Source organism: Aphidius gifuensis, linkage group LG1 (assembly GCF_014905175.1).
Source record: "Aphidius gifuensis isolate YNYX2018 linkage group LG1, ASM1490517v1, whole genome shotgun sequence".
In the NCBI taxonomy this organism is placed as follows: domain Eukaryota; kingdom Metazoa; phylum Arthropoda; class Insecta; order Hymenoptera; family Braconidae; genus Aphidius; species Aphidius gifuensis.
The window spans coordinates 571,488-593,619 of record NC_057788.1 but is presented as its reverse complement, the minus strand read 5'-3'; the positions used below and the strand labels follow the sequence as shown (position 1 = coordinate 593,619).

The window sequence follows — 22,132 nt, the reverse complement described above, 5'->3', positions numbered from 1 at the left end:
TGGAAAAAAATAAAAACAAAAAAAAAATAGCAAAAAACACAAACAAATTGTTCAAAGAAATATATCTTTTGTACCTTTGATGTATATATTTTTTCTAAATAAACAAAATAAAATAGCAAATTTATAAATTCAATAATAAAATATACCCATCAGAGTGACTTTATTTATTTATATATTTTTTTTTTCCATTTACTTTGTCACAATCAGTGTCTTCTCATAACATTCTGTGATCTTTTAAAAGCAAATTTAAAATTATTATTATATTTTTTTTTATATATACATATTGTCTTTTATTTTTCAGAAAAAATGTTGATACTCGACGACACGAAAATAAATCTATTTTATTTTATTATTATTTTTTTTTTTTTTCAACATCAGTGTACTCTATTTTTTCACACTCAGCAAGTCCCTTTGTTCCCGGCTACTTGATTATCCCATGGGAAATTTTCAAGAATACACTTTATTGCAACCAGTATATTTTTTCACAAGATATTTTTTTTATTTTTTCTACTATTTATCAGTGATTTTATTTCACTGGACTTATTTAGAAGTTTAATATTGTAAATTTGTATTATAAATTTTTTTTTAATTATTTTTTATATAAACAATTAAATGGTTAAATTAATAATATTATTATTTAAATTTTCCATTTGTTTTATCAACAAAAATTATTGAATTAAAAAATTTTTCTATGTAAAAAAAAAATATAAAAAGCAAATTATTATTTTTAAAAGTACTATTATTATAATGAAAAATAAATATTTGTTTTAGTTGACAAAATAATAATTTACGATAAAACAAGTATAACATAAAAAATGTAAAGTGGATGATAATAATCAGCAGAAAAAAAAAAAAAATTGTAATAACCTGGAACAAAATATCACGCAGTACAAAATTGATAAAAATCAGAGTTAAGCTTTTATGATAATAATTACAAGCTTAAAAAAAAAAGTAATAAATTAAACATAAAATTGAAATAGAAGAAAAAACAAATTGGTTTATGAGCTTGCATGGTAAATTGTCAGTTGAAAGTCTGTCTTTGAATTTAGCATGTTTTAACAATTAGCATGAACATGTATGTGTGCATGTATTTATAGAAATTTATTGTATTTGCATTTGTGTGCTTTAAACACAAAACAATTATATCATTCTCAAAAAGAATCTCTAGACTACATGGGTATCGATTAATAATTGCACAATGTCGTGACACGAGTTAACTTTATCCTAAGAATTTTTTTTTTTTTTTTCATTTTTCGATTAACTTTATAATGGTTCTATGAATTGCTAATAATTCAACTGAAATGTATTTTTGTTAAATTGATCATTAAAAGTACATTAACAACTGTACATTAATTAAAATTGATAAAATAATTTTATGAAAATTAAAAATAGCCTTGAATAAATAATAAAATTATTGAAAAATTTGTCTTTTTTTTAAATTGATATTTTAAATATTCAAAATAAATTTAAAAATTAAATTTTTTATAATTTTAATTAATTAAATTAATGAAAATATTTAATATTAATGAAAAAATTTTTTTACAATTATTTACTTTATTTAAATCAATTATTTAAAATGATTTTAAATATTTTTTTTTTTCAAATTTCTATTTAGTTTAAAAATTTTTTAATAATTTTTTATTTCTTTATTATTATTATGCCAAATGAATAAATCAATAAAAAATTCATCAATCATTTTTGTTTTTACCTCGTATTTTAAAATTTTCATTTGCACATTTTTATTTATCATGTAAATAATAAATTTTTAGTTTTATTTTTCAAAATTGCATTGGAAGGTTAGCCGTTGGCAATGTTCATTATTTAGTCTCTGAATAAAAATAATTGACAAATTGTATATACAAACAAAAAATAAAAACGTGTAAATAAAAGAAAAAATTGCATATTTATATATGAAAAAAATTAATACGATTTTTTTGAATGAGAAAAAAATTTAAATAAACACAGTTGTAATATCAAACGGATTAATCAAGAATATTGTATGAAATTAGTAAACATTGAGCACATTTTTGATTGTATAAATTTAAGTTGTGAATAAACAAACACAGTGTCAACATAATAGCATGTTGACACATGTTTAATATCATCGATTTCAAATATTCAAATGATTATTCATGTCGAGTTTACAAGTGAATCAAATATAAAATATTTTTTTAATAATAAATATCAACATTCAATGATTTTCACTAAAGCAAATAATAAATAACTTGTTATTATTTAATAAAATTTTAATTAGAATTATAGCTAAAAATAATTATAATAAATTGAAAAAATAAAATAAAAGAAAATTAATTAAATGAAACAGCTGAAACTGACAGATGACAGGTGTGTAATTTCATTCCAAAAGTCCTTGTCAAATAAGGACCAGCTAATTGCAATTGAGAGAATATCAAATTCGAATATCTGTCTTGTGTATAATTATCAATTTGACTGTTAATTATATACATCCACAAATTTAGTCGTAATAATAATAATGTAACTTTGAAATTTGATATTGAAAATAAAATTATATGGACGTGGTTTTTTTCTTTTATAAAAATATTCTGTAAAAAAAAAAAATTAACAAGCAAGTTAAAATAAAAAAAAATATATTTTTGGAGTTGAAAAAAAATTAATAAATAATCAGCTGAAAAATAAAATTTTTTATGGAAATTTTAGTATAATATTTAAGGGTTGATTTGGTGATTCTATTTTTTTAATTTTATTGTCGATTTAATTTTGAAAAATATATTGGAATTTCAAATGAAAATTATTATGATAATAAATTTTATTAGAGTAGCTATTATTTAATATTTATGTTGCAACAAATAGCTGGTTGATGTTTAACAATATATACAAATTTTTAAGTATTAAAATTTTAAGCAAGATATCTGGCACAGTATGGATTTGGCAAAATAACAAAAAAATCATAAGAACAAGATACTGTGCGTAAAGTTTCATCTTGGCAATGTTGATGCAATTTTTTCTGCTTTTTTTTATTTATTTTTATATTTTGATGTTTTTTAACTCCAATTTATATGCTCAATTTTATATACTAGAAAAAAAAAGAAATTGTTTTTTTTTTATATAAAATAGCTGATAAACAATCCAAATATTTGTTTTATATTTCATAATAAATTTTGAAAATTGAAAAAGTAATTTTAATTATTTAAAAGGCATTTCGATTTTTAAAGAAATTAAAATTCAATAATTCAGTCGTCAAATTATCATGTTCTGTAGTTGATTGAATAAATAAAATTTATCTTTTTGTAAACTAAAATAAAAATAAAAATCAATGCTTTTTACATTTTACTAATGAAAAATTATAAAATTGATTATAATACATTTATACCTTCAACTCATGTCGAATAAATTTTAATTATCTAAAAGCATTTAAAACAAATTAAAATTTAATAATTTAGTCAATTTTAAAATTAATCTCTCGTCAAATTGTCATATTCCATAGCTGACTGAATAAATAATTTATACACATTTAAAAATCAGACGACAAATAAATTATTTAAAAAAAGTCTACCAAGAACAGACAAACGAAATAATAAATATTTCCTTTTTATACAGTAAAATAGTCTCTATTAAATAAACCAACAAATTAAATAAGCTCATCTTCAAAACAACCAAATAATATATATATTAAACTTTAAAGATAATTACAAATTCATTAATCAATTTATCATCAAACGAAAGCCACAAAAATCATCAAAGTTTGTCAATTAAATTTTTAATAAATTGCTCCATTTTTAACATTTAATATTTAATAATAAACAGCTTTATTATATTCTCTTCAATAATCCGTAAAATTATCATTTATCAACGAAAATGTTAACTTAATTTTCAAAAAATAAATTTGACAATATTCAAATTATAATAAATTTTATTTCATCCAATTTATAATATATTTATTTATGTTAATATTCATTTATTCAATGACTTAAGGGTGTATATATTTTTCGTCTATAAACCATGAAAAAAAAAAATAGTAAAAAAGTTAAGAATAAAGAAAAAAAATAATATATGCATTGAGGTATGTGGTAAAAGCAAGATACACCTGTTTTCTCAACCCATAATACATTTTTTTTTTACTTTTTATTTTCACATACAGTAGGTACAAAATCACCTAAGGCTTTTTTCATCCCCTATTTTTTTATTCACCCCCTTCGCTTATTACTAACATCTACTTATATCCTCTTGCACAAGACCACCCCATGACTTTTGGTTCGTAAAATTTCACGCTACGTCGAGCTCGTTCTCATTTAAAATCGTCTTTTTTGTGTTTTTTATTTTTATTTTTTTTTTTGACGTTGTGTTTTTATCTTGTGCGAAGCTTTTTTTTTTATTTTTTTTATACAACTTTCTTTTATTTGATTTATATTTTATTCCACTTTTTTTTTTCTCCTTGTTTTTGTAATTAAGGGGTACTAAAATAACGAGTCAGCAAACTGAGAGTTTCTATGAACGTTAATTAGATTTATTTTTGTTTTTTTTAAATTTTTTTTTCAACGATTAAAATTATACTATTTTTCTTTCATTATAAATAAAAATGTAATTCAATTTATCTTGTAATTTAATAAGCTAAACTTTTTTGATAAATAATATAATTATTGTTATATTTCAGCTGATTGAATTTAATTTTTATATGCTATACATGTTGTGTAAATTGAAGACACATAAAGGTAAAATTTTGCCCCTTGATTATTGAATTAGAAAAAGAAAAATATTTTTAAATAAAATTAAAAACCATTTGATTAATATAACTTTACATTCCCTCTATAAACTTGATAATAAAATTATTATTTGTTCAAGTACTTGTAAATTAACTACACAAATTATAATTAATTAATATTTTTTTAAAAAATTTTTATAATTAATTTAAATAGCATCAATAGATTAATTTTCCAACAAGTTTTTAATTTATAAAAGTACTTTTTTGCATTCTTTTTATTTTCATTTTATCAACTTGTATAATGAATAGAAAATAATAATAAAATAATAATAATAACAAGTCAATGGAACAAAAAAAAAAAAATTAAAATAAAAAAGGTTAAACAAGTTTTTTCCACTTTTATGTATTATATAAAAAAATAAAAAATAGTAAAACAGAAGAAAGACATTGTCAAGAGTATACAGGGCTAAAAAGCGTCTTTATTCTGGTTAAAAAAAAAAATATAAAAAATATAAAAAATATGTTTTAAGTTAGTAGGTGTGTCGTTGAATGCAGACAAGCATACGTGAGTCGTTTTGCATGTTGTATAATACATGGAAAATAGAAGGTCGAGTTTCGAATTTAAGATGGCCAAGAAGTTGCATACTTCAAGACTTGTTATATATACACACTATCAAATAATAAAAAAAATATAAATAAATATAAAAATAATAAAATATAAATAAAAAAAATTATTCCTTTAAGGTAACATGTTTTTTGAGATACTTAATGTGAGACTTTTAAACTATCAAGCAGATAGTTTTCCTGTCAAAGATTCAACTCTTTAAGTTTTTTTTTTTATTTTTATGATTTTTTTTTTTTTTTTAAAGAACCATGTCATTTGTCTCTGATATAGGTACTTTATTTCAATTCCCTGAAGTTTAAAAATTAAATAAGATGGATATTCTATTTGTTTGTGTAATGTAAAGTTTTTTAAAAATTCATATCATTTTTGATTTTTTAATTTCGAAAGTTTGATTTAATTTTTTATAAATGTAATATATTGTAGAATAGTTTTTTAATTTTTTGAATGATAGAAATTAATTATTCATAGTTATACTTTCAACTGCTTGTACATTTTTTGGATTAATTTTTTGAAATTTAGAAATTAAAAAAGACATTTTAATTATTGAAATAGCATTTATTAGAATAATTAAAATTCGATAATTCAGTCAAGTTTGACATGGACTTCTTGTCAAATTGACATGGCTCGTAATTAATTGAATAAATAAAATTTATACTTTTGAAATTAAACGAGTAATAAATTACTTGATGTTATTAAAATAAAAAAAATGAAATAAAAATCAATGCTTTTTACAATTTACATATGAAAAATTATAAAATACTTTTAAAAAATTAATTACAGTACATTACAGTACCTTCAACTCATGTCGAATAAATTTTAATTATCTAAAAGCATTTAAAACAAATTAAAATTTAGTAATTTAGTCAATTTAAAAATTAATCTCTCGTCAAATTGTCATACTCCACAGTTGACTGAATAAATAATTTATACACATTTAAAAATCAGACGACAAATAAATTATTTTAAAAAAGTCTACCAAGTACAGACAAACGAAATAATAAATATTTCCTTTTTATACAGTAAAATAGTCTCTATTAAATAAACCAACAAATTAAATAAGCTCATCTTCAAAACAACCAAATAATATATATATTAAACTTCAAAGATAATTACAAATTTCTTAATCAATTTATCATCAAACGAAAGCCACAAAAATCATCAAAGTTTGTCAACTAAATTTTTAATAAATTAATCCATTTTCAACATTTAATATTTAATAATAAACAGCTTTATTATATTCTCTTCAATAATCCATAAAATTATCAACGAAAATGTTAACTAAATTTTTGAAAAATATAAAAAAATATTCAATGTAAATTAAATTTCATAAATAATTAAAGTATAAACATTTCATTATTAATTTAATATCAAACAAAAGCCACAAAAATGCTCAAAGTTTATTAATTAAATTTCCATTTTAATAACAAGTAATAAATATCTCTATTTTCATTTTCCCTGTTTAAATAATTTCTCCTTTTTTTTTTTTACTTCAGTGTAATAAATTAAACAAATAGCCTCAACAATGCTTATATTTAAATATAATTTTAAAAATATCAACTCAATCGCGATTCACGAATAAAATGTATTGTAATTTGTATTTAATACCATGTTTTTTTTCGCAGAATTCCACTTCGTGGAGTGGTAATTCACCAGGTCTTGGTCTTGAAAATGTTAACAATCTATTCATTTAAAATTTTTGAAAACTTGATGAACCTGTTATTAATTGAATTATCAATGATATGTTATTAATTGAATGCTCAGTAATTTTTTATTTTTTTTTATAGATTAACCCAAAATATGGAGACTGTTGAGACAAAAGCTCATCAGTCAAAATCTTAATTAGCAAATTATTCTTATTAATTTTAAAATAATATATATTTTTTTCTTTTAAAAATTTTTAAAATACAGAAAAATATAATTGAAATTTTTTTTGCACGTGGTTTTTTTCTAGGTTCAAGAGCATGGCATCCACGTGAAATTTTTTTTTTTCACCTTGACGTCATCGTGGCGCGAAACTTGTTTTACCTGGCCTCAGCCAATGACTCGTCTGCAGAGGGCGAAACTGAACAGGAAATTCGGTAAATCCTAGAAAAAGCGCCCTCTATTCTTGGTCTAGGATTGTCTAGGATATATAAAGGGCATCCTAAACGATTTGTAGTCAGTTCATCTTCGGTTTTCGTCTGTTCAATATCATTTTAAAATTTTCAGTCTGTTAAATTTGTGGTTAGAAATATTTTAAATTACCTCGTGGTTGCTCGGTGTTAAATAAGAAAGTGCAAGTCTAAAATAGTAAAATAGTTTCTTAGAATTTTTTCGGTTCGTTTTAGTTTTCGCGGAGTGAATATCGTATCTAATTTTTTCGTTCGTTAAATTTGGTTAGGAATATTTAAAACGACCGCGTGTAGATTGACTCGTTGTTATAAAAAAAAGTAAAAGTGAAGTGCTAGTGATTCATTACAAAAAAAGAAATCTGTAATTGAAATTAAAGTGATATAATAAAAGTGATAAGTGATAAAGTGTATATAAGTGCCAGTTGCTGATTTGGAATCAATTGGATTATTGGAGACTACCGTACCACTTGCTGTTTTGGGATTACTGGAGACTATACCTTGACAATTTCTTCATGGCTTCGCTGAGAGGATGTGATGGAATTTATTTGGATTATTGGAGACTACCTGGACAACTTCTTCAGGGCTGGCATAAGGTAGGTTCCTCTAGATCATGATTGACTAGTTGTAATTTTTAACCTATCCCGGAAAAGTGCTTCAATATCCTTGAAGTTTCAAAAAATTGTTGCTATATTTTTTGAAGCTTCTTGTCGTTCCAAATTATTATTTTATGTATAGATTTATTTTGACTGATTTTTACAATAATTATATTCTCAATTTTAATGCCAAATTAAATATAGTCGTAGTGTAAAAGTCAAAATGAATCGACCTTGTCTTTCTCAAACAGAGTAGACAAGGGTGATTAGAAATTATTATCTATCGTGAAAATTTATAATAGATAAATTATCACCCTATTTTCCATTCGCGATGTATTTTTTTTATTTGATATTGAATGCACGTTTCCAAAAATAATAATAAAATTTTCAAGTATGTTTCAGGTTTTTTATGATTTCAGGTTTTTCAAGAGTTCAAATTTTTCACAATATTAATATTATGATTTTTTTTGTTTCAGGATTTTTCTGATTTCAGGTTTTTAATATCATGATTTTTTTTTGTTTCAGGATTTTTCTGATTTCAGGTTTTTAATATCATGATTTTTTTTTGTTTCAGGATTTTTCTGATTTCAGGTTTTTAATATCATGATTTTTTTTTGTTTCAGGATTTTTCTGATTTCAGGTTTTTAATATCATGATTTTTTTTTGTTTCAGGATTTTTCTGATTTCAGGTTTTTAATATAATGATTTTAATATTTTCAGAATTTTAATATTTCATATAGTGAAAAAGTGAAGTGTGAAATGATGATAGTAAGTGATAGTGGCATAGTGATTAAGGCCTAGAAATGTCCTATCACAATTAGTGATAGTGGCATAGTGAATTGAGCCTGTAGAAATGTCCTATCACAGCGAATAACAAAAAATATACCTGCTGCTAGAGCGCGGGTATAATTACGTATATATATTTATTTTTTTTTTACATGCGCGTGCGTTAATAATTGAGGGTCCGGATGCAATAACCGGCCGCACGCTCGAAGCCTAAGAAAACACGACGTTGCTCTGGTTGAAAAATCAAACATGAAATATTGAAAAAAAAAAAATATCATCATTTATAGAATTAAAAAATACATATTTTCCTTCAAATAAATTTTTTGTTATGATTATTAGTTAACGAGTTAAAAAATAAAAACAAAATTTTTTTTTTTGAAAAAAATACTTTTTTTTCAATATATAACTTGTGATAACTTCCTTAAAAATAAATAAATCAACTTGAAAATTTGACAGTAGCTTTATAATAATCTAGCGATGCCAACAACATTATAAAAAAAATTATTTATTCATATTGTTTATTTTTTTTTATTTATTGATTCATGTCCACGGAAAAATTCAATTTGTCTAACTTCAAACGATAAAAGAGTCGGAGAAATTTTAAAATTGAGTAACTTGTCAGCGACAATATTGTGTAGTAGTATATCAAGAAGTTTTATCCAAATTTTCAGGTATTTTTATTAATTATTTACTGAGTTATTAATTTAACAACAAATTGCAAGCCGCCGTGGAAGCTATATATGCTTGATCGTTACCCCCTCTCTCGTAAACGTGTATGTTCGCGCGTTCATATATTCATAAAAATACAAACGATAGACGCGCAATTTGTTGTTAAATTAATAACTCAGTAAATAATTAATAAAAATACCTGAAAATTTGGATCGCTACTACTACCAATAAGCGACAAAATTACTCAATTTAAAATTTCTCAAAACTTTGAAGTTGAACAGAGTGAATTTTTCGTGGACATGAATCAATAAATAAAAAAATAAACAATATGAATAAATAATTTTATAATATTGTTAGCATCGCAAGAAATTAAAACTTCAATTTCAATTATTTATTTTTTTAAGAATCACAATTGTTGTATATTGAAAAAAAAGTATTTTCAAAAAAAAAAAAAATTTTATTTATTAACTCATTAACAATAATCATAACAAATTTATTTGAAAATATGTATTTTAAAAATAAATGATGATATTTTTTTTTTTCAATATTTCATGTTTTATTTTTCAACCAAGCAACGTCGTGTTTCTTAAAATTCAGCGTGCGGCCGGTATCCGAATTCTAATTGCTATGAGCGCAAGTATAATTCTATATACAAAAAATACACCTGCAGCTATATGAGCGCGGGTATAATTTTTTATATATATATTTATTTTTTTTACATGCGTGTGCGTTAATAATTGCTGCTATGAGCGCAATCCGAAAAATTTAAAAATCCGATCGATATAATTCTAGCTGCAGCTAGAAAACGTGCGAAAAGTGGAATAGGTCTACTGGAGAAACCACTTGATGAAAAAAAAAACGAATCAATGTCTTACCTCCTGGGTGGTTTGGAAAAGACACGATTATAATTTACCTGTAATTATTTATTTATCATTTTTCAGCTTTTATAATTTAATCAACACCTAAATATTTCTTGAAAACTAAAATTGATCTCAAATAATAATAATTTTATCTATTTTTCTTTTTATTATAAATTTATTTTTAAATTTCTAAAATTTTCAGTTTGAGCTTTTTTTATATAACAAGAGGAAATAATAGCTGTAAATTAATTGTAAACTATTTAATTTAATATTTTTTTATAAAACGATAAAAACATTAATAATAATTATAGCCACAATACGATCATACCTCCGGCCTAATTGGATTTGCATGTTAACATGGTTTGATGACACATTTACTGAAATTTTGTATTATTCCAATGAAATGTTGGTGATATACCGGGAAATTTAAACGTGGTTTCATTTACATCGTCATAATGCTTGAATCAATTTCAAGTTTATGCTCAAGTGAATAATAATAATAATAAATTTAAATAGTTTAAATATTATTCAAATTTTTGTTGAAAGATTATGGATATTTATATGTAAAATATATTAATGTAATAAATTTATGAAATTTATAAAATTAAATATGCTTACTCAGAGTAAAACCAGATTCCTTGACGTGTATAACTACCATGGGCATCAAAACCATCACTACTAAGTTGACCACATGAAATGCCATGCCAGGTCCATGTGCAATTATATCCTGTAAATATAAAAAATTTAATATCATCAAGTAAATATTTGTTTTTATTAATAAATTATAATTTTACAAAAAAAAATAATAAATTTAAATAACAATTATAAATTATTTTTTTTTGAATTGATAATTGTTGTAAAATTAAAAAAATAATATTTCAATATTAAAAAATAATAATTTAAATTGTTTATTTATTTTTAATTAATTATTTTCATATTTTCTTGAAAATAAAAAGTTATAATTTAAAATAAATAAATTTTAAAAAATTGTTTAAATATTTAATTTATTTATTTTTTCATTACAATTTTTCTATTAAATTTTTATTTTGAAAAAAAAAACATTGTTTTCACTGATCGATTTAAAATCTCATATTCTCGATGGCACTATACCAGTAATACAATTTTTCTTTATTTATTTTTTTTTCTTCCTGATGCTTTTCCAGCTCCAGAAATCCTTCGATATCGTGCTACTTTCATTCTACACGTATACGTACTTTATACACAAATAATATATATATATATATATCGATGTACAGCTTATATGCAAGAGGATAAAAATCACAGAGAATTTTCACAATACAGTATTTGCAACACACAACCTTTTCAGCATTTTTTCCTCTTTATATTTTTTTTTTCTTTACATTTTACTATTTTTTTTTCACCTCTGGCAATGTCACTTGTAATTCAGTAAAATATGCATTTTATCAAAATTGATATACCCTATCTATTTTTCGATTTTAAAAAATTTATACATTTAAAATTTAAATATATTTATTAAAAAAAAATAAAATAGAACCATACTATTTTTTTGCATATAATTTCAATATTTTTTCAAGTTAATAAATTTTTTTTTTTTTTTATAAAAAATAAATATTTTACTTACTAAAGAGAGTCCTTTTTCAATGAGTAAACAAAATAGCACAGGTACAAGTGAGTCTGAAAAATAAATGAATTAAATAATGATTAATAAATAATAAATTTACATACAATTAAAAATAATTAAATAATTAAATCGTTTGATGTTTTATTTATTTTATAATATATATGTATGTTTAAAATTGATACTGAAGACTTGACTGAGTGAACATGAAGCATCTTAATGATGACGTAAAGTAGATTACCAGGCATTTTAGATGCCAAAGGAAATGCGGTAACGTACAAACGACTGGATTTCTTGCAGTAATTGCTAAGCCTTTTTATTTTTTTGAACTTTTTACTATTTTTTTCTTTCTTTGAGTATATATCTATAATGATAGTCACGAAATACGACAACGATGTCCTTCTCACTTGGTTTGGAACTTGAAAAAAAAGGATAAAAAAAAAAGGAAAAATTTATTCCATGTGAAATGGAGAACGTGCTTGTAACTGGGGTTGCATAATTAACTAGTTTTCTCTAGTCATCTTCTTGAATCTTAGCAAGCATCTCTCTCTTGCTCTCTGTGTCTCTTATTTTCGTGAACCAATGCAGAAAGCAACCCTTACCATCATCACTTTTACTACTCACATCATTCAATCCTGTGTTAAAACCACTGTGTGGCTTCCTGGTAATTAAGAAACTCCTTCAATGTGGTTAATGCCTTTTACAAACGAACCAACAAGTCGTGGGATTATTTAGTGGCTTTTAACTCTCACTCAATTCTCATTTTTTCATTTTTATATTATAATTTTTTTATACACATCAGGTCATTTAAATTTTGATGGTATTTAATTATTTTTTTTTTTTTCATTCAAATTTAGATTTAGTCATATTTTTTTTAATGTTTAATTTGCATTTTATGTTGGCTTTTTTTATATTTTAATTCACTTGGAAGATTTTTTTTCATTTTAAAACAATTTGTATGATGGAAAGAAAAATATTAAAATTTTTTTTACATATTGATAAAGACGTGTGGGAAGGGATTATTTTAAAGCACTTTTTTTCTTGAAAATTTCGCATAATTAATTGTTAAAAAAATATAATGAAAAATGAACTTGATGTTGTTAAATTATTTCAATGACTTGCAGTCACTTGTAAAAAATAGTCTTCAAAATGAAAATTTAAAAAACAAAAAAAATAAGTAAATAAATAAATTATTGTAAATTATATTGTTGAATAATATTGTCAAAAAGTTTCACCACTAAATCGTTACGTTAAAAAAATAATTAAAAATATTTTTATTGAATTAAATTTAAATAACTTATGTAATATTTTATTGTTTATAAATGATTAAATTTTATTTATCTATCAAAGTTCAATAATTAATTTTAATATTTACATTTAAAAAAAAATTGATAATTAAATATTTTAATAATAAATTTGATAAATTAAAAAAACATTGGATAAAAGCTTTGCACAAAAACATCATGATCAGGATTTTCATAACAACCACTATGATGACGTAAAACTAATACAACTTTTTTGATAGGTTTAGGTTGAATTAACTTTCTTTTTTCATAAGTACCCCCTGTCATTGCAAAATCTCGATGTATATCTAGTCTAACAGTTACTTCATGTTTACCTTGATTTAATTTTTCCATAGCTTTTCTTGCTACATCTGATGATAATGCAAAATGTGCTAATGTATCTTGATCTTCTTTTGATGAAAAACCAGATGCATTTGAAATTTCTGAATAATTTTCAACAGAACTTTTAAAACCAATTGCTGTTTTATCAGAAGCATGCGCACGTGGATGACCAGGATTATTATTTGGATATGAAAAACTTGCTTGTGAATAATCAAGAATTCTTCTAGCATCACTTGGTGATGTACCATTATATTTTGCACCACCAATTAATAAAACAATTTCATTACATTCTTTTGCTTTCATTAATTCTTGAATTCTTATTGTTAAACTATTAATATGTTTTTTCATATATTTAATTGTTTCATGACGTAATTCTGTTGGTTTTTTATTTGTTTGTGCTGCGATTGCAACAAACAAACAATCATTCAATGAACTTTCTATGTTATCACAATCTTCATCACCAATAAGTGTCCAATGTCCATATATTTGTCCATCACGTGGTCTGTGATATTGTATTTCAATTGGTGGACCTGACTGTGATCTTGCAGCTTGATGCTTATCAAGTAATTCCATATTTGATGAAAATACAATTATTCTACGACCAATAACATTACCAACAGCACTCAAGTGTACTGTTCCAGCTGGACCATTATTTTCTAATTCATTTATCTCATTTTGAGCTGATTCAATTGTTGATGGGTCAATTGATATTTTATCATTTTGAGAATTTATACTTGGTATTGAAAAACCTGATGATTTTATTTTTGCATTATCAGTGATTGAAAATTTTGAAGGTAATGAACCAATTGATGTGTCACATGACAATGAATCTGATGAATTTATTGGTACATGATTTTTTTTAATTTCTTCATTATTTTCTTCATCAGCTAATAAACTTGTATTTTTAGAATTTTTTAAACATGTTGATAAATAAAAACTTTGGCTTTCAGTTAAATTTTCTTCTATATTTAATTCAGATATACTCAATAAATGCTCGATTGTATTATCTGATGATGATGATTTTATTTCAATTGGATTTTTCAAGGCTTGTTTTAGTGATTCAATTTGTGATATTGTCACTATCAATTCATCTACAATGTCAACAAGCTGTTTATCAATATCCAAAGCTGAATTATCACAACTCATGTTGTCTATTTTTAAAATCGAATTAATTTAATTTTCATTATGTTATTTAATTTTTTTTTTTAATTTAATTTTGACAGTTAATTTTGTAATATATCCAAAGAGAAATTTATAATAATTTTGATTAAATGTCAAAAACATTTGAATGATGAAAAACCTCAAAAAAAATAAAAAATTAATTTCAAATATTTTTAATAGAAAAAAATTATTATCTATTACGTTATTAATTAATTTTCAATAGAAATATAAAATTGTGCATTTAATTTTCATTAAAAAACGAAAAAGAAAGTCATATTTTTATTTATAAATTTTTATTTAACATATAAAAATCAATTGAATTTAAGAAAAATATATAATTTATTTATTTTTTATTTTTTAATATTATCAAAGTGGTTGTTTCAATATTAGCAAAGCGTATTGTATCGAGTTGTTACAACTGAAATACATGAACTAGAACGACAAAATGTATCAGGTGTAGATACAAAACAACTCGTTCAATAGTCCCATAATAAATGTTTCACAACGATTTACAACTAGCACCACCGGGTGTTACATTTCCTTTTTAAAAAAAAAAATAAAATGAAATATAAATAACCAATCCTCTTTCCTCTGCCAACACAACACACACTCACACACACTATTTACTATTTTCAACAAAAAATAATCCAAAGGCTTTACTCGGTTTTTCTACCAGTGCAAACTGCAATTACACCCTCACAAAGTCAACACACACATTCAGCTCAAATCAAGCAATTTAAATTATTTTTTCTCAAACATTTTTCAATTCATCTGGTGTTTTACCTTTTTTTTTTAACAGCTCGAAAATTATCATCAAAAAAAAATAGTAAAAAATAGTTTAATCGTAAAATTTATTCTCGATTGATTTTTTTTTTTTTTTAATTTATTAATTTAAAATTAAAAACTTGTCATTTTAAAAATGTATCATTAGTTTATTTTTTATTTTGGCATAATTTGATTTATTTATTTTTACAATTTCCATTGAATTTTTTTAGAAGAAAATAGTTGGAAAATATATCCACGTGAATGGAATATTGTAAAAAAAAAAAAAAATGAATGATAATAAAATGAGGAATATATCGAGAGATAGTAGAAAAATAAAAAAAACATTTTTCTTCACGTCGAGGAGTTCACAACAACATTGAAAATGTTTCGCTTCGCACCGACGTGCGACAAGTGTTATTGGAATTTTTACCAAAACATCACATGAAACACGTACGAATAAAAAAAAATTAAATAAAAACTACTCATTCCTATTTGCTATTTTCAACATTCCACGCTTTTATTTCTTGTGTCGTCTTGTAAAATAAATTCTTTTGGTTATACATTTTTTTTATTTTTTCTTTCATTTTTTTACTATTGTTAACAATTGTTCATGTGGAATGATGATAAATTCCATCAAATAAATGTCGAAATATTGTTTTTAATATTTCAAATTAAATGATATTTTTTTTTTTTTGTTGAATTTTTATTGTTTAAATATTTAATAATAAAATCTAATATGAAACTAAAAAGAAAAACGAAAAATTCAGTTTTTTTTTTTTCCTTGAAAATTAGTAATAAATAATTAATCAAAAATTTTTTAAATTATTTATTAATAATTTGAAAGATACTATTTTCAAGTAACTGATAAATATAAAATTTCAAATTTCCATTAAATAAATTTATGAAAATGTATGATTAAAGCTGAGAAAAAAAAATTGAATTTTTTTTTCGTTATTTCAAGTATCTTTTATTATTTAAAAAATTAGTAATAAATAATAATATAAATTTTTTCAAATTATTTATTAATAATTTAAAACATACTATTTTTAAGTAGTTATTGAATATAAAATTTCAAATTTCCATTCAAGATAAATATATGAGATTTGTAAAAATAAAAATCTATCATTAAAAAAATTTTCTAAATAATTTTTAAAATTGTTTCAAACATAATTGCTGAGCTAAATTATTCATTTAAAAATAATTAAAAAATATGACTTACATGTAATGAGAATAACTGAAGGATAATCTTTACTTCCACCATTTTTATAGTCTAAAAAAAAAAACCATTGTCGTGGATCTACTCTGACACCATATCTGTAAAAATAAATATTTATTATCAATTTTTAAACACTAATTTTCTAATAATAATTAATCAAGTTGATTGCATAAAAATAGACAATATATATTTTTTTAAATAATTTTATATGGATATGACATTTTGATTAAACTGCAATCTGTTTTTCAAAACTAATATTTATACAATTTAATTGAAAGTATATGTGCCCCTGGGTGTGCAATTTAGTGCAAGTTTCCAAGACACTGGTTACTCCCCAGGTGGATACAGTTTCATTTAAATATCTACATTCAACAAAACATGATAACTAGATATTTGCATTTAAAACGATCCACATATTAATACAAAGAACATTACCCTTAATGATTTATAATTAAAATTATTAATTTCATTTCTATTTAAAAATAATATTATAGACTTCAGTGTATAAATACTGGCTAATTGTCCTGAAATAACTATTAAGTATTCATTTTAAAAATGTAAATTACTTATTGATGGAAAAAATTGAAATTTTAAAAAAAAATTCATTGAGAAATTAATCGATAAATAATTGACTTTTCAGGGATCACTTGAAGACCAATTTAAAAAAGTAAATTGAACGAAAACTACTTTTCTCATTTAAAGTATATTTACATTAATTTGTAATATATATATTTAAAATTTACATTTTATATTTTTATTTATTTATTTTTTTCTTGTCTTTTTGATCGTTGATGGCTGCTTTTTTTATTTTACGAATGAAAAAACGAAAAGGTAATGTCAAATATAATTTTAGCAATTCATGTGTTGGCTTTCCATCGATTTTATAAATTGCAAAGATATATTTTTTAATTTTCTTTTTTATATTTTTATGGGAGAAGCAATTAAGAGGGAGAATTACGAAGAGTGTGAAAAATGAGATTGAAGCTTTTTTCATTTTTTTTTTCAACCGTTGGGAATTGATGTAATCAAGAAATTTCATATCAACGATGATCAAATAAACAAGAATAATAAATAAATAAAAATTATAAAAAAATATATATATTCCTTTTGATATTGTAGATTTAAATGTGAAGACTTTTAAAAATTAATTACTTTATAAAATTTTCAAGCAGCAAACGAACTCCACCAATGCCAAGAAGCAAGAAGCCCCAATTTACAAATCCTGTAAAATTATTGAATCCTGAACTCCAAGAAAAAAGACTGTCTCTTGGTCTGTGACATCTGTAAAATAAATTAAAATATAAATTACCTTCAATAAAAAAAAGCCGCAATAAACCAATTATTTTTATGAATTAATTTAATAGAAAATATTGAGTAAATAAAAACTAAAAAAAAAAAAAAGTTGATTAATTTTTATATACTCTATTTTATTTACCAATCAATTTTTTATATTTTTTTTTTATTTGTTATTTCATTATATTTTTTTCGATTCAAACAAACACAAGTTGAAGTAATTTTCAAATAAACCGAGACGCAAAAAATGCCAGAAAATATTCATGAGTTTGAAAATTAATTTATAAATATATAACGTGAAAAAAAGAATAAAAAAATTTTATGTAGATTTAACATTAGATGTACAATTGTCTAGTATAAAATTATAAAAATTTTCTTTTGTCTTGATTTATTGAAGCACTCAATAAACATTTTTCATGACTTTCGTGTTAAAATATTTTACAATGAAACAAATAATAATCAGCTTAAGGTTTAAAAGCATCATTCCGCAGAATTTTTAGCATAAAATAAATACTCAAATGAAAAAAAATAATAATACTTATATTCAAACTAAGCCACTAAATATAAATATTGTACAAAAATAAATTTTTCTTTTCAAGCATAAATTTCTTAAGCCTCTTTTACTGCTGTCTATATTTTTTTTTATTTATTTTTTTTACAATTAAAAAAGTTATACTACTTGCTGTTAAAAAAATTCATTTAATAGATGATAATTTTTTTTTCAAATGTCAATTGTTCAGTAGTCATAAAATTTATAAAATAATATATAAAAAAAAATTAAAGCAATAAAGCAGTTTTATATTTTTTTAATTGTAAGCAAAAAAAATTTTATAATGGCTCTTACTAAAAATAAATAAATAGTCGTGTATGTTTGCAAGTCATTATCGTAAAGCAAATAGTGTACTTGAGATTTTTTTATTTTTTTTTTTTCTATTATTTGCTAATAATTTCTCATATTTGCTTCTGAGAATCTTGAGAAAATATACATCAAATATTTGTGGTAAATAAGCCAATTTTAAACGAGCAAAAAATACGAAATATAATTAAAAGTTTAAAATTTATAAAAATTAAAAATTATATTGTATGATTATATACGAAACTCTTTGATAAGAATATTGTGATAAAGAATAAAAAAAAATGAAATAACGTTACACACAGAAAATCCAATAAAACTTTTGATGCAAAAAAAAAAATTAAACTGAGGAAGAAAATTTCTTGAAACAATTCAAACTTTGTCGGTGAGTTTAAAATATAAACCGTAAATAGTCAACGGACTGTTGCGGTAAAAAAAAAAAATAAGTAAAAAAATTAAATTAACAAAAAAATATTACAAAATAATGTACTTTTTGTGAATGTAAAATTTTTTTTGAACATTTGTATAAAAAAAACTTGACTTTCTAAATTTTTTTGTTAAAACAATGACTTGAATTTTAAGATATAATTAATGTAAATAATGAAATGTAAAATTAATGTAAAATGATGATAATGATGAAAAGTAAAAAGTTGGCTGATGAAAATATAGGCGAGTGAATTTAACATTTGAGCAAGTTTTCTTGAGCATATTCAACAAGACAACTTCCAAGTGTCCTACGTAATTACGATTGTTGACTCCACGACAGTCTACAAGTTCCATGACCCCACAAAACTAAAATGTACATATATATATTTGTGTGTATGTTCTAGGTGACAATGATGCCGTGGTAATTAAGATTTTAATTAATTAAGATTTTCATGTATTATTCAAACAATAGCATGAAACAAACAAAGTAATGACCCTAAAAATTTCGAAAAAAAAATTCAACAATAATAATTATTTTCTTTACATAATAATTATAAATAATAATTAATAATAATTGATAATAATAAGAGAAAAGATAATAAATGATAATCAAAAAACAATAACATTATTTATTGATTAATTTTTTGTTTTCTTTATGGCAAAGAAAAAAAGAAAATAATTTCGAAATAAAAATTACTATTGTTTTTTCGACAGCTTAAAATAATTTATTTATTTTTTTTAATATAAATAAATATATTGCAATTTATTATTTATATTTAAAATTTAATAATTCTATATAATTTTATTTTTTCCAACTGGATATATAACTGTAGAATTTTTTACCTCTATTTTCTGTTGGAAAAAAAAAAAGTTTATAGAAATTTTTTAACGATAAAATCTATTGTTAATATTTAAATTACTTACTGTTAAGTAAATGTTAATCAATCCAAGTGCATTTAATTGAATTAAAAAGAAAAAAAATAAACAATCAATATTGAAAGGATGGATACCCATCAAGATGATTGATCAATTAAGAAAATTGATAGTAAATTGTGTCAAAGTTTTGCATGAAACTGCAACGATTTCGTCTTGCCCAAAATTATTCAATTAAACTATATCGCTAAGATAAATAAATCAATTTCTATATATTTTTAAAATAAAATTTAAATAACTACATACTTAGGTATGAAAAAAAAAAAAAAACCAACAGCTTCAATATAAAAACAAAGCAAAAATTTACGCATGCGTAAAAATAACGAGACACACGTTGAGTTTGTGTGTGTGTGCAAAAATAAAAATAAAAAACATTGTTATTATTTGACATAAGCCTTGTCATTCATCGACACATGATTAACATAAATCTAATCTACAAAAAAAATATACTAAAAACAGTATAAGCTGATTTTAACGACAATCTAATTAAATTAATTTTCAATGTCAAAATTAATGAATTTGTTTTGTTTTTTTTTTTTCGCAATTAAAAGCATCGAGTGTCAATTGTACATGTAAAAAAAAGTGGTGAATAAATATAATATTATAATTAAATAATTAATTATATAATTTACGGTTTATCTGGTTGTGATCTTCGAACCATATAATCAGCTCTTTGTATATCCTCAGCTCTGGCAACACTTTTAGTACGTCTTAACCTCACTTTTGTTTCATGCTCTTGCTCCGACATATTTTAATAATTAACAGCTAATTAATTTACACTATAACACACTTTACAACAATGACAATATTGTCATTAATCTCACAATTGTCCTACACTTTACCAAATTTAAATAAATCAATTAATAACAACAGCACAACAACAACAACAACTTGTAGAAAAAATAAATAAATATTACTATTTACTCGGTCGGCAAGTAACACACAATTTAACTGAAAAATATTGCGATTTTTTTTTTTTTTTTTCCACTGTGATATGTATATATCGTGTATATATATTTCGATGATGTAAATCAGTGTGTTTATTGCACAAAATAAATTATAAAATGTCTATAAATAAATCGAAATAAAATTTGTTTTTTTTTTCTTTTAAATTATGTAATTTATGATTTTTATTTTAATTTTACTTGCATGAGCAAGTTGTACAGACTGATTGTGGTCAATGTACATTTTTCTTTCAATGATTCGAGATAATACACACTTCCCCTTCTTGAAATTAAATATATATTTTATTCGACAGTGTTAATACATACGTGAAAGTCATCATTTAAAAAAACCTTTATAATTACGAACTTTGACTCTTTAAAATCACTTTGAACTGATTATTTTTACTCGTAAAATATTATTATTTTTTATCACACTTGATTGAGTGTTTGTAAATAACAACCTTGATTAAAAAAAAAAATCATTTCGTAATAATTATTAATCACCTATCACACTCGTTAGCCTTGTTTGTTATTTCGATAAAAAAAAAAAATCATAAATTAGCTGAAAAAAAATTGCTGATGCTCGAAAAAAAAAAGAAAATTGAAGAAAAAATTTATTATTTATACAATATGAAAATAAATATTGTTTAAAAGTTTTTTTCTTTTATTTTTGAAAAGTTTTATTCACTTGTTGGCAGAAAAAAGAGCAGCTATGAATTATGGGAAATTCATTTTTACGAGTTTAGCTATTTTTATAAAATTGAAGTAACCTTAAGAAATAAGGATGAATCTTTAACTCATTGTAAACATCCGGAAATTGTCAGAACTTCATTCAAACATCTTTGTTAAATTTAGTTTTAAAAGTTTGTTGGACATTTAACTGGCGGCTATTCTTCAACTTGAATTATTATTATTACTTTTTTTTTTTTTTATTGAAGATAATACAAACGGAAATTATTCAAGACTGGATAATCATATTGCAAGATAAATAATG

At 22.4% G+C, this 22,132-nt stretch overlaps 1 protein-coding gene across 1 annotated transcript in view; it reads right to left on the bottom strand.

The window, feature by feature from the left end:
- The window catches only part of LOC122860689 (diacylglycerol O-acyltransferase 1), a 39,154-nt gene extending 17,774 nt beyond the window's left edge, over positions 1-21,380 (bottom strand). The window contains exons 1-5 of the mRNA XM_044164608.1: positions 20,827-21,380; positions 17,842-17,970; positions 16,693-16,787; positions 11,926-11,978; positions 10,941-11,049 (exon numbers count right to left, since the gene is read on the bottom strand). Coding sequence (XP_044020543.1) covers positions 10,941-11,049; positions 11,926-11,978; positions 16,693-16,787; positions 17,842-17,970; positions 20,827-20,942 — 502 coding nt within the window. The 5' untranslated portion in view covers positions 20,943-21,380. The remainder of the gene's footprint in view (positions 1-10,940; positions 11,050-11,925; positions 11,979-16,692; positions 16,788-17,841; positions 17,971-20,826) is intronic.
- Between the last annotated feature and the right edge of the window lie 752 nt (positions 21,381-22,132).